General features: G+C 50.0%; 1 protein-coding gene across 1 annotated transcript in view; it reads left to right on the top strand.

The window, feature by feature from the left end:
* Window positions 1–508: 508 nt before the first annotated feature.
* The window catches only part of SFXN5 (sideroflexin 5), a 377,058-nt gene continuing 365,365 nt past the window's right edge, over window positions 509–12,201 (top strand). Inside the window, exons 1-2 of the mRNA XM_065736015.1 lie at window positions 509–617; window positions 7,667–7,735. Of these exons, the coding sequence (XP_065592087.1) occupies window positions 561–617; window positions 7,667–7,735 (126 nt within the window). The 5' untranslated portion in view covers window positions 509–560. The remainder of the gene's footprint in view (window positions 618–7,666; window positions 7,736–12,201) is intronic.

The following is a 12,201-nucleotide window of genomic DNA, read 5'->3' on the forward strand; positions in this document are numbered from 1 at the left end:
GTTGGATATTAGGAGACATTTATCCCTGAAAGGAGCGGTCAGGCACTGGCACAGCTGCCCATGGAGTGCTGGGGTTACCATCCCTGGAGATACTGCAGAGCCATGGACACTGAGGCACTGTGTGTTGGGGGGGGGGAGGGGTTGGCTATTCCTGGCGGCATTCGTTGGTGCTGTCACACAGGGATGCAGGAGGAGTACTGAGGTGATGCTGGATGCCATCAACTCTCGTTGGTGCAACAACTTGACTGCAAAGGGACAGTGCCCCTAATGGGAGAGGAACGAGAGATGAGAAAAATGACCCTTTCTCTGCCTGAGCCGCGGCTCTGAGGTGAGGAGAGCCGCTCCCGCTCAGCTTCCCGCCAAACCGCTGTGCGGACTCCATCTCCCATGCTGCCCCGCGCCGCCGCGCGCTCCCATTGGCTGGCGGAGCGGACTACATTTCCCATCGTGCCCCGCGGGAGCTGCGGACGGCCGCAGCCAATCAGAGAGGCGGTGCCGCAAGGGGCGGGCCCGGCGGCGGGGGAGGCTGTTTAAAGTGGCGCCCGCAGCGCGCGAAGGGAATGGCGGAGCCGGCGGACTATCCCCCCTTCCAGCTGGGGAAGCCCCGCTTCGAGCAGGTACCGAAGGCGGGAAGGGCACGGGCGTGGCGGTGGGTGCGGACCTTCACGGGAGCGTGTTTGGGTCCCCACCCTGAGAGATAACCCCCCTCCCCCAACCCCTGCCGCCCCAATTTCACCCCCTTCGCTTTCGGCGCTGCGCTGATTGGTCCGCGCGCCGCCTCCCATTGGTCCACGCTGCTGTCAATCAGAGCCGCAGCGCCCCGCCCCGCGGCGGCTCCCGCGGCGGGCGGCGATTGGAGCGTCCCGCCGTGCCCCTGTGGCGCAGCGGGGAGGGGGCGGCGATGTGAGACCTTGGGGTTGCGTGTTCGAGACCCGGGAGGGGATCCGTTTGTTATCCCGTAACGTGATCCCGGGGGCGAAGCGTGCTGAGCCCGCACCCTTTGGGGTGTCTGCCAGCCCAAGGTTGTGTGGAGGTGAAGGAGAAGAGGGTGCTGGGCCCCTCGGTGCTGATGCGCAGCGCAATCATTTGCCTTGATTTGAAATAAGGAGTGTGGAGGGAGCATGGTGGTTTTGTGCTGAGCAAGGTGGAGTTGCCATAAGCGGTGGTTTTGGGGTTTCTGTAGGGTTCAGACCTGCTTTGGGCTGAAGTGCGAAATGATGGGCACGTTGAGGACCACAGGGGCCTTTTGAGGTGTCCTGAAGGCCCTTTTGGAGACCTCTTGGTGCCTTTTGGGGACCCCAAATGGCCTTTGGGGGTTTGTTCCTGGGGGTCTCGAGGGGCCTTTTTTGGGGTCTTGAGGTGTCTTCATTGTGTGTTACTGCTCAGTGTTTTTGCCTCAGTTCTTGATACAGCTCTCAAAGTTCCTGCAGCCTCCTTCAGCCTCTCCGGTACGGGATGAGGCCAATCTGGAAAGGAAAGAGCCATCGTAGCTAATGAATCAAGGAGGAGCCGGAGCCTGCTCGCTAATAAGTCCTCCCCCCACCATTGGGGAAATCTCCAAGGAGACTTCCCACCATCCACATGAAATCTGCACAGGGCCGCTGTGTGCCAACCATCTGACTCGTTAATTGCAGATCCCAGAGCTTGGCTTGACCATAGCCACCCATTTGGGTGTTGGAGGAGCCTGGTTATGCTTCCTTAGCAGGGCTGAATCTCTGTGTTCTCCCCCATTGACTTATCCCTCATTCCTCTGTAGGGCACAGGCCAGGAGGTGGTGGAGGAACCTCCTCGGAGCCATGGCTGCCCTGCAGCAAGGAAGGGTGTGCCTGCTTGGCTGCAAGAGCTGAAGGATGCTCAGCCTGGGGAGACAGAGCTTTTTAATAAGAAGAGGAGGAGGAGGAGGAGACGCTACTCCCTTCTAGACACCACAGATGATTCGAGGCACACTTGGCAGCGCGTCAGGCACAGAATCGGTGCATTCTGTTCATTAAGGAGTGACTGTCACTTGTAGCAACGTTTAGAAAATGTTTCGAGGGGTATGGCAGGATGTTAATGATCGTGTATGCGTTTGAGGAGAGCTGTCCTCTCCATTTGTATCTCCACTGTGTCCCAGGAGTGAGGTTTTCCTGGTGGTGAAAGCACCCTTGAGGCACAATCCTTCTCCTTTTCAGGGATTTGATTTCTTTCCCATAGTTGTTCTTTTCTGCCAAGTGTCGGACTGGTGGTGGGAACTGCAGGTTGGGGCGCTTGGTGCCTGTGTCCTGCTGCCTCCCATCTCTGTAGTGATGCACTTTCTCCTGTTTCACGTCCACAATGCATTCAGGCAGTGTAGTTTGGGAGCTGGGGAGCTTTGAAGGGTCATGGAGCAAATGAGGGAGGGGACCTGGCCAGGTCCTGTGCGCTGGCTGCGCCATCCTGACCCATCCTTGGAGTATGCTGATATTTATTTACCCATCCTGAAATGTGGTTGGTCAGGAAACCTCCGTCTCCAGGGCTGCGGGACAGTGCTGGGAGGAATGTGTGAGATGCAGAGGAGCTGTGTTAGGCATCTTTGTCCTCGCAGGGAGAAAAGCACAAGTTGTGTGCTAGCAACAAGAGGCTTGGTGAGCAAACTTGGCGTTGAGAGGATGTGGTTCAGAGGAGAGAAGGTGATTTCTGAGTTTCAGAGTCTAGAATGGCCTCAAGTTGTGCCAGGGAAAGTTGCAAGTTGGATATTAGGAAAAACTTAGGTCAGGCACTGGCTCGTCTGCCCAGGGAGTGATGGAGTCACCATCCCTGGGGATGGCATGGCCCTACAGCTCGTTTCCCTTCTCCTACCTCTTGCTTTGTGGCTCACTTGTTTGTCCTGCTCTTCAGGCAAGTCGTGTCTGTCAAGTCACATTTCTGGTTTCTTTGCTGGGAGCAAAGAAACAGAAGCAGGTTCTGCCTCCCAACAGAAGCAGGTTATTTTTAGGTAAAAGGATAAGGACATTAAGCACGAGAATATGTGACAGGGGCTTCATTTTCTGACAAGTAGTTTTAATTTCTTAAGCATACTCCTTTTAATTTATATATATATATATTTAAGTTAATAGGTTTTGCTATCTGCTCCCTCTTTTTGAACCAGAACATTCAATTGAAGTTTCTGAAGCTGTGACCCATGGCCCCTGCTTCAAGCCAGGCAAAATAAAAGCACGTTTGGAAACTCTGAAGAAGGTATGGGATGTGGTGGTTCATCAAGCAGTGCTGTGAACTGCTGCAGGCAGATAGTGCCACTTAAACTTTAGGCATTTTATTGCTGTCAGCCCTCTAAAATGCCCCATGAGGCTCTGCCAGCAGGAGGAAGTCCCAGGTCTTGGATCCTTCAGGGGAAGGAGATGGAAATAAGGAAGATGAACCTAATGCAGAGCTGCTTGTGCTTGTACAGCTCAGTGAGACTCAGTGGGGGGTTGGGGGCCCAACGTGTGCTTATCTCAGAAGTGTCCTGGGAGGATGTTAGTGCTGAAAATCACGATTTCCTACTCTCTGTGCACTTTGATCTGGAAAGTTTAAAACCCAGTGTGTTTACTTGTCCCTGAGTCAGCGCATGTGATGTCCCAGATAACCCCTGCAGTCATGTGCAGATAAAGCAGCCCTTGATTAGATATGCCTCTCAGGAGCTTAATGGCTTGCTGATTGCTTGCGTTAATTGCTGAAGGCCCTGATACAAGGACCCAGAGCTGTGTTAGAACAATATTAAATGAACACAGGAGTTCCTACTCTTGCTTCCACCTTTAAAGTTATTTTCTACTGAAAGCAAATGAGACTCCTCCCCCCCTTAAGGCCCGCTGTTTTGGAGAAGGCATTTCTTTAAGAGGCTCCAGGGGGATGTTTGAAGGCTGCTTTGCAGCTGCTGTGGCTTTCCTGGTCGTGCAGGTCCAGCCCAGCACGTGGAAGATGCTGGAGATGAGGCTGGCACACGCTGCGTGGTGCGTGCTGCCGCCAAACGTGGCTTTCTCAGCCCCGAAGACAGGCTGACCCTGTTTATCCTATGCAGTCGGTTGGGTTCTGCAAACACATGCTTGAAGACGAATTGCAGAGGAGAAAGAGGAAATACAGACACCTTTGGGGTTTGGTGTTTATCTGCTAACTTCATCGAATCTGCCAAAAAAGCCATCCGTTGGCTTTTTTACATCTCTGTCAGCCAGGATTGGATTTCAGATGGAGTTTGCGTCGTGCGCCGCGGGGTATGTGCTCAGGGGTTGGGTTGGGAAGCTGAAGGTAAGGCTGGGAGGTGTGCTGGGGTAAGCCCACCTGGGAGCAAACTGTAGGATCCGTGCTGTAATCCCACAGCCTGTGGCAGCAGGGAAAAGAAGAGGAGCTGCTGCTGCTGGTAGAGGGTGAAAATGAGGATTTCCTTCTTTCCTGTGGCTCTCGAGGCATCTGAGCCATCACCTATTGCTTCAGGTGGCTGAAGGTGCAGGGCTGGACTCCTGGCCCTTTAATTTAGTCAAATTTAGAGTATTAAAGAGCTGGGATTGCACAGCTTAAGCCTAAACTTGTATGCGGGGTGGGCTCCCAACGTGTAATTGCACAGCCGTGCTGTGCCAGCACGCAGTTGCTCAATGGCTTGTATTTTTTAATATATATTTTCTTTGCTTTAGCTTAAATCTCTTCCTAATTAATTGAGAGCTGACGTAAGCCCGATTTTATTTTTTTTTAACAAGAAAAAAAAGCAAGTCTGCGTGCCTTTTGCTCTGGCTTAATTAAATCCTTTTTACAATCGCACTGCAATTAAATGAGTAGAGCTGTGCGTATCTCCTTCTAGTGCTGAGGAATGCCCACCTGCTTTAAGTGAAGGCAATTAACTGAGTGCTTACTCATGGCCCTTTACTCACCTCTCCCTGCCCTTCTCTCCAAATTCGAGGATTTTTTCTCCTTCTTTTAGCATTTTTGCTGGAGTCCTCTGCATCCTGCATGGCCCACAGCACAGCTGAGGTTGAGCTGGAGCTCAGAGCACTCTCTACAAAGCTGCTGTGGAAGGGAATTAATATTCCCTTCTAGGACTCGGTCTTGCTGCTGAACAGCAGTCCCAAAATAGCCCCAATTAATCACAGGAAAATTGCATTATTCAGATTTCCTCTAAATAACCATTTACTGCCACAGATGTTGAGGGAATAAAATGGCAAAGGGGACGCTGGATGTGTTTGGGATGTTGAAGGTCAAACTCTTGTTGCAAGCTCCATCCATGGTATGAGCATGATAGCCAGAAGTGGAAATAAGCCCAATGAAAGCAACCATCCTCAGTTTTCATCAAAATCTGGGGCTGGTTGACTGCTAGGGTTGGTGTGTCCAGCACAGACCGTGGAAATATCTTGGTGTCTCCTTATTCTCTTGGGTGTGGAGTGATGGATAGTGGGAAGAACTACAGATAGAGTGGTTGGGCACTGCCACAGGCTACCCAGGGTGTGGTGGGATCACTATCCCTGGAGGTTTTCCAGAGCTGTGGGGATGTGGCACTGATGGGTGCGATGAGTGGTCGTGGTGGGATGGGTTGGGGTGGGACTGGGTGATCTCAGAGGCCTTTTCCAACCTTTATGATTCTGTGAGTGCTTTTTCCTTCCAAGCAATGAGGAAAAGCACGTTTGTGTAATCACGTTTTCAGACAGCTCCTGCTAATTTGGAAAGAAATGAGAGCCATGGGTGATCTGTTGGGTCTCACTGCCTTCCACAAGGGAGGGAGTGAGGGTGTGCTCCATCTCAGTTGAGTTATCTGTGTGCCTCCAGTGAGCAGAGCCATCCTTGAGCTGGTGTCAGCCTTCCTACTGTCTCTTCTTTGAAGTATCGACGGCAAGGGGATAATTTCTTCATTTTCCCACCTCTTTTAGAAGTGCAGATGAAAGAAGCAAACGCTGGAGCAGCCCTGTGTGTGGGCAGGAAAGCAGTCGGTCCTAGAGCAGCCTGCACTGCCAAGTGCTCTGGGATGTCTGAGCAAGGGGCACGTTGGGCATTGCAGATCTCCCAGCTGGAGAGTTGAGCGTTGCTCCTTCAATAGAACCATTGAATGGTTGGGTTGAAAAGGACCTCAGAGCCTCCCCCTCCTCAGCCCCTATCCCTGCTGTGGGCTGGTTGCCCCTCACCTTGCTCAGGTTGCCCAGGGCCACATCCATCCTGGCCACACAGCTCTGCATGGTAACAGTGGAGGGTTTTATGCTCAGTTTTTCTTGCTCTGGACCTCATCCTGTGACTGTTGTAGTGTGAGTCAATGCTATGACCCCACTCCAATGGCCCTGGGTTGCAGCAGGATGGGTTTGGGCTGCTGAAGGAGAGTGAGTAATCAAAGGAAGGTAGCAACACGCCAAGCTCTCAAATGCTAGAAAGTACCAGAATTAGCGTTAATTAAATCAACGCTAATTAAAAAAAAAAAAACCACTGGGCTTTTTTTTTTTCCTTTTTTTTTTTAATAACTTCTGTGAAGCTATTTTGTTCGGTTGCAGGTTTTTTTTTTTTCTTCTTTCATTTCAGTGTAGAACATGGAAAAATAACAGCACAGAGCATAGGAGCAGCTGAGAGCGGGGTTGCGAGGCAGAGTGGTGGGCTGCAGTGGACTGGGATCTGCTGTTATGGAGGGGTTTCTGCCTCAGTAAGTCACATTATTAGTGGTATTTTCTCTGTGCTTCGTGGATTCAGCAGAGAGGAACCAGCAGGTTTCATCAGATTACACCAGGCGGTGATTAAATGCCATTCTCACTGCTGCATCCATATTCCCATCCTTTATTTATAGCACTGCAAATACAAAAAGAGTTGTTTGCCTGCTCGTGGCAAAGGTGTCCCAGCATTTGTGAGCATACAGACTCAGCTTGAGAAGAGCCAAGAGAAGGAGGTCAGGCACCAGAGTGGGCTGCCTTTGTCCTCACTGATGCTTGGGTGAAAGCTGGGGCTGCTGTAAGGTGGCTCCAGCACCCAGCCCACATCTGCCCACCTCTGGTGTGAGCGAATGCAGACCTGGGCTAAACGATGATGTTTTGTGGTCCAGTGCTTTGGGCATGCCTGCATTCGGTTTTGATGTTTAATTCCTGGTACTGAGTCAGAACTGCTCCCTGCTCCTTTGAAGCCACACATCACCCCTGCAGTCTGTTTCACAAGCTCTCTGCATCCCTTCCTGCTCTTCCAGCTGCTGTTGCTGCTCTGGGTGAAAGCATCTTAGAATCACAGACTCATTAAGGTTGGAAAAGACCTCTAACGTCATCAGGTCCAACTGTCAAGCCGTCCCCACCGTGCCTGCTAACAGTGTCATTGCACAGTGAAACACATATGTGAGCACATCAAAGCTCCTGATGCCTTCCAGGAGCATTGTACTCCAGGCTGCAGGAACAGGGCTTGTTTTGTAGGGTCTGGACCGTGCACCCTCCTGAGGAATGCCATGCTCTTCCCCCCCTTGGTCTCTGTGCTGCTCCAGATGTCTTGGAAACTTGTACTAGAGTGGATTTCTTTCCTAATGTGCAAATAGGAACGAGCCCAAACCGTAAAGCCTTAATCACTGTAATGAAATATTAAGGTTCATAGCTCATTCAGTGTTGTTGTGGTGACCGACTCAATGAAACCCAGCCCCAGCTCAGCACCTCAATAGCTCTGTGACAGCCACAGGTCATGACCCCCAGCTTGTGCTTCATCTAACCAACACGTTTTGTTTCTGCTCCCCTTCCAGACTTCGTTTTACGGCAGATTCAGGCACTTCTTGGACATCATCGACCCACGCACTCTCTTTGTTACTGAGGTAATGTCTGTGCTCCTTATTTTCTGAAAGTTCTAGTTATCCACACAGTTGGGATTAAAAACACTTTCTCCTGTGCACAGCAGAAGGGGTGAGGACAGGTTTGTGGTGGGTCTGTGTCCCACTGCTGATGGGCTGCCCAGCCCAACCCTGTTTGTGCCCACTCAAACACTGCTGAACCATCTCCCTCTGGATCCACCTGAGCAGCCCTCAGTCAAAACTGCCAACAATGCTGGCTTCCCAGGGGGAGGAAGATTCCTACCTGTTTTCATGGGAGGAGAAGAAAGGTAGAGGTGAGTAGAGGAGAGAACAAATCCTTCGCTAGGTGGGCGCACGCTGTGGTTTTCTGTGGCCTCTCAAGACCTTTTCCAAGGAAGCTGTGTATGATCCTGTTTGTAGCAGAGAGTTTCTGGCCTGTTTCCATTTCTTGTAGTGCTGTCCAGCACTACTGCATATCTCTGCTTCCACAAAATACTGAGATAATTGTGAGGAACCCCTTAGAGGCAATATTTCCACTGGTGATCTTAAATTCTTCCTGCAGCCAGGATGCTTTTTCATTCCTCAGCTCTGTGGTGACGGTGGTGGAGAAGAGATCTGATGTGACTTTCAGTCATCCTTTTTCCCAAATCAGCAGGCTGTTCTCAAAACCATGAGGCTAAGGCATGTCGTGTAGTTCTGAGTACCTTTTGGATGGGTGCCCAGGAGAGCTGCAGGCAGCAAGGCAGCTGTTCTTACAGTATCAGGCTGGAGGTTGTACTTCCAGTTGCAAAAGCCCAAGTTCAGATCAAACAGGAGATGGATTTTCAAAAGACACCGTCCTCAATATAGAGCTTGACCTGGGGGGGGGGGGGGGGGGGGGAAGGTGACCTCCTGCCAACAAAACATTGTGTTTCCAAGTTAGCATTGTTGTGTTGTGATATAAGGGAGTGAAAATCCCAGGGTCTGGTGTGCTTTACAGATGTGAGAGCTGCTATTTACTGAGGGTGCAAGCCCAGAGATCAGAATCAAAACCAATTAACCGTGTTAAAGGCTTGGTGCTGCTGGTACCTGTGCAGAGGTGTAGTGTCAAGAGCAAGGCTGTGGATTTCTCTGTGTAGCCAAAACATTGTGCACATTGTAATTGTGTCAGTGTACTTTGGAATCTGCTCTAGCAAGCAGCTCTGGTTCCAGGATGAAAGCAGGTAGTTTATGATCCTGAAAGATGATTTCCCCCTCCCCCCAAGTTTCACAAGACGTTTAAGGGGCTGAATGAGGGACGTGATCAGTGGGCATGGTAGGTTTGGGGTTGGACTGGAGGATCTTAGGGGTCCTTTCAAACCTTAACAATCCCATGATTCTAACTTGCTTTTCTAGCTTCCCATTCTTCCTGTTATAAATTGTGACAAGTTTTTGAAGGGGTTGGTATGGGGTGATCAGCTGTTGTAACTTAATTCCTTTAGATGCCCACTGATGTGGTTCTTCTTAAGGTGAGACAGTAAATGAGGGGAAAGGTACAGAGTTGTGGAATTGTGTGGGTTGAAAGGGGGATCATTGGAGTGGTCCTTTTACATCCTGGAGACAGCTGCAAAAATCTGAGTGCCTGAAGCTGTTCTGTATCCCAAACAAGATCAGTGAACGAGAAAGCTTTGAATTCCTGCTGTGGGGGTCTAAAGAAAACAGGTTTGAGCTTCGTGGCTGTTGGTAATGGCTTGGTGGCTGCCCAGGGAATAAAAATCCCATGCCCATTTTCTTTGGGAGTTTGAATCAGTGACAGATACTTCAGCAGTGCATTCTGTGAAGTCTATGTGAGCCCTTTCTCCTGAAGGAAACATCTTGGCCAAGCAGATAAGGCCACCTGGGTTCACAGGAAGGACTTCTGTAGGAGAGCACAGAGTTGAGGTCGACCTGCTGGCTGAGCTTCCTGTGTCTCATCTTGTGCTTTAAATACTCCATGTGTGTGCGTGTGTAGCAGAGAGCTGTTTGATTTCACTTGGTAACTGAAGTGGCAAATTAACATCTAGAAGGGCTTTGCTGGTGAAGCAGCTCCTTCCCATGACAGATGGCTGCAGCTCTCAGGCCCGAGGTTCTCGAGGAACAAACACATTGCTAGCGAGCAGAACGCAGAGATAAATGAGCCCCTAATGAGAATGGAGACTAATCCTGTGGAAAATGCTGGGAGATGTAATAATATCTTCTCTTCATCCTTTATTTTCTTTTTAATTGCTGGGGGTTGCATCGTTGCATCCTACTGGTGGCTGTTTGGGGGAAGGAAAAAGCAATTCCTCAGAGGGGGAAGCCAAGCCTGGCGATACCAAGTGTAATTAGTCTCAATAAGAGTCTTTGCTTACTGATTTATTTACTTATTTTCAGTTGAATGATGAATGCAGTTAAAAACTTCCTTGCCTTTCAGGGGTTCTTAAGCTTGAATCCCCAAGGGGTGCACGCTCAGTACAAGCTTATGCTGCAGCAGTGCCTGGTGTCAGCACGGGTGACCTCTGAAGAGGTTTTCTCATGTGCTAATGCACCTCATGCCTTTCTAATGAAACGATTTTTTCTTTCTTTCTGGCAGCTGCAAATTTGCAAACTTTTCCAATAAGCAGCAAATGTGTCATTGCAGAGGTGGAGCCCAACAAGTCCCGTTGCTGAGTCCATGAGAAACCCCTCGGTGGCTGTAATGCCTACTTTGAAAATGTGTGAGGTTAAAATGATTGGAATAATACTTTTAATTGCTCAAGTAATTAAGGTCTGTTGGGGGAAGCAGTAGGGACCAGCAGATATTTTTATGAGGTTGACATATCCCATCTGACATCAGGCTGGACACGCTGTTAGCGCTCTGTGGGAGGCTGCTCATGGAGAAAGCTGTGGACCTGATAATAACTCAAAGGAAAAGTGAAATAAGAATTAAACTGAGCTCAGATAGGCTGTGTGTTATCTGCCTTTATCTCATTGTTCATAGCATAAAACTACAGAGTGCCGAGCATCTTGCATTCCCATATTTGGGTTTAAAATGGAAGCAGGATTAGATGTATGTTATTTATATGAACGATACCTTCTTACTCAGCAGATTGACTGTCTGTGTTTATTCAGTGTCACATCTGCTGGCTCTACTTGAACAAAAAGTTTCTGGCTCCTGTTGTCTGTCACTGTAGATCCAATACAATAGGGCCAGCTGGAGTCAAGTCTGCCGTATGTATTATCCGTAGTGCAGTGAGATGGAATTGGGAGCTGCAGAGTTGCTGATGGCAGAGCACAGCTGGATTCCCCTTCCCCACGTCAAACACATGGTGCTGGTGGCCACGAGAGTCTTGCTTTGGATTGTGTGCCAAGTAAGTCACTGCTGCCCTGAACCTGAGAGCAGTGGAGCTCACAGGCACACGTGGGGCCGATGTTGTCTTGAAAAGCCAACACCAGCCCTGTAGAAGCAGAGTGAGGTGTAACCTATTCCAGCGTGCCCTGTCCCATCGATGGATTTTACCTTAAAAGCACAAAACGTGACTCTTTCTGTTGTTGCTGGAGCAGTAAGGTTGTAGTGCTTCTGGCATAATGACTTATTCTGGTCTGCATGTGCACATATGGGGTTCTGGAGGCAGCTCTAAGCCATGTGTAGGCATCCGCTGAGATCCAAGAGAAGAGGAGACAGATCTTTCAGACAGGAACAGCATGCCCTTGAGCAAAGAGGATGAGGAGGAGAATCAGTAGGAGAGCTCATGTGCTGGAAGGAGGTGTCTGACACAGGTGCACGTGTGCAGTTATCAATAGGACCCAGTGCAGTTGTCCCTGCTCTTACAGTGATGGCCATCGTGGGGTTGGCTTGCCATTGTTGTGATGTGGGCTGCTCTCCTGGTGGCATCTTTGCTTTTGGTCTTTCTGCTTTCTTTGGACCACCAAACTAAGCCTTTACTGTAGGATCCTTCAACAACTTAGCCTACAAAGACTAATGTTTTCTTCCAGTGTAGTCCTGCAAGGTGTTTTGGGTGACAAATCATTGTGTGCTGCCCTGAGTCAGAGCAGCACAAGGAGCATTACTTTTCTACACTAAAACCTGTGGGTTCAATCTAAGCTACTTTAGCCATAGTCAGGTCCTGGATTTTGACTGATGTGGCTTCTGCCACGAGGCCAAGTTCTCCTCCAAAAAGTGCCTTTTGTCAGCACTCCTGGCCTGTGGTAGATCCCAAACCAACGGGGAATTGGCTGGGAGTGGGACGGTTGGTCTGAGTCAAAGCTCTGCTAGAGTTGGTGCCAACATCTGGGCAGGTTCTTTAGTAGCACAGTAACCATAAAACCCACGCCCATGGATTAGGGGAAGCCCATTGCATGTTTTCCATGGGCTTGGTTGTTGGAGCCCAAAGGAGTGGGGTTTGTGTGCTCCTGCATCACTGTGCTCCGTGCATCCCTGGCGCTGCTTCTGGGCTGGGGTTTGTAGGAACATTTCCTGGGTGCAGATGGTCTGTCTAGCACCCTATTGTGAGAGCTGAGACCCTGTAATCCAC

The sequence above is a fragment of the Cyrtonyx montezumae genome, unplaced genomic scaffold (genome assembly GCF_038088225.1).
Source record: "Cyrtonyx montezumae isolate F1298 unplaced genomic scaffold, pur_monq_1.0 scaffold_2, whole genome shotgun sequence".
Taxonomy (NCBI): domain Eukaryota; kingdom Metazoa; phylum Chordata; class Aves; order Galliformes; family Odontophoridae; genus Cyrtonyx; species Cyrtonyx montezumae.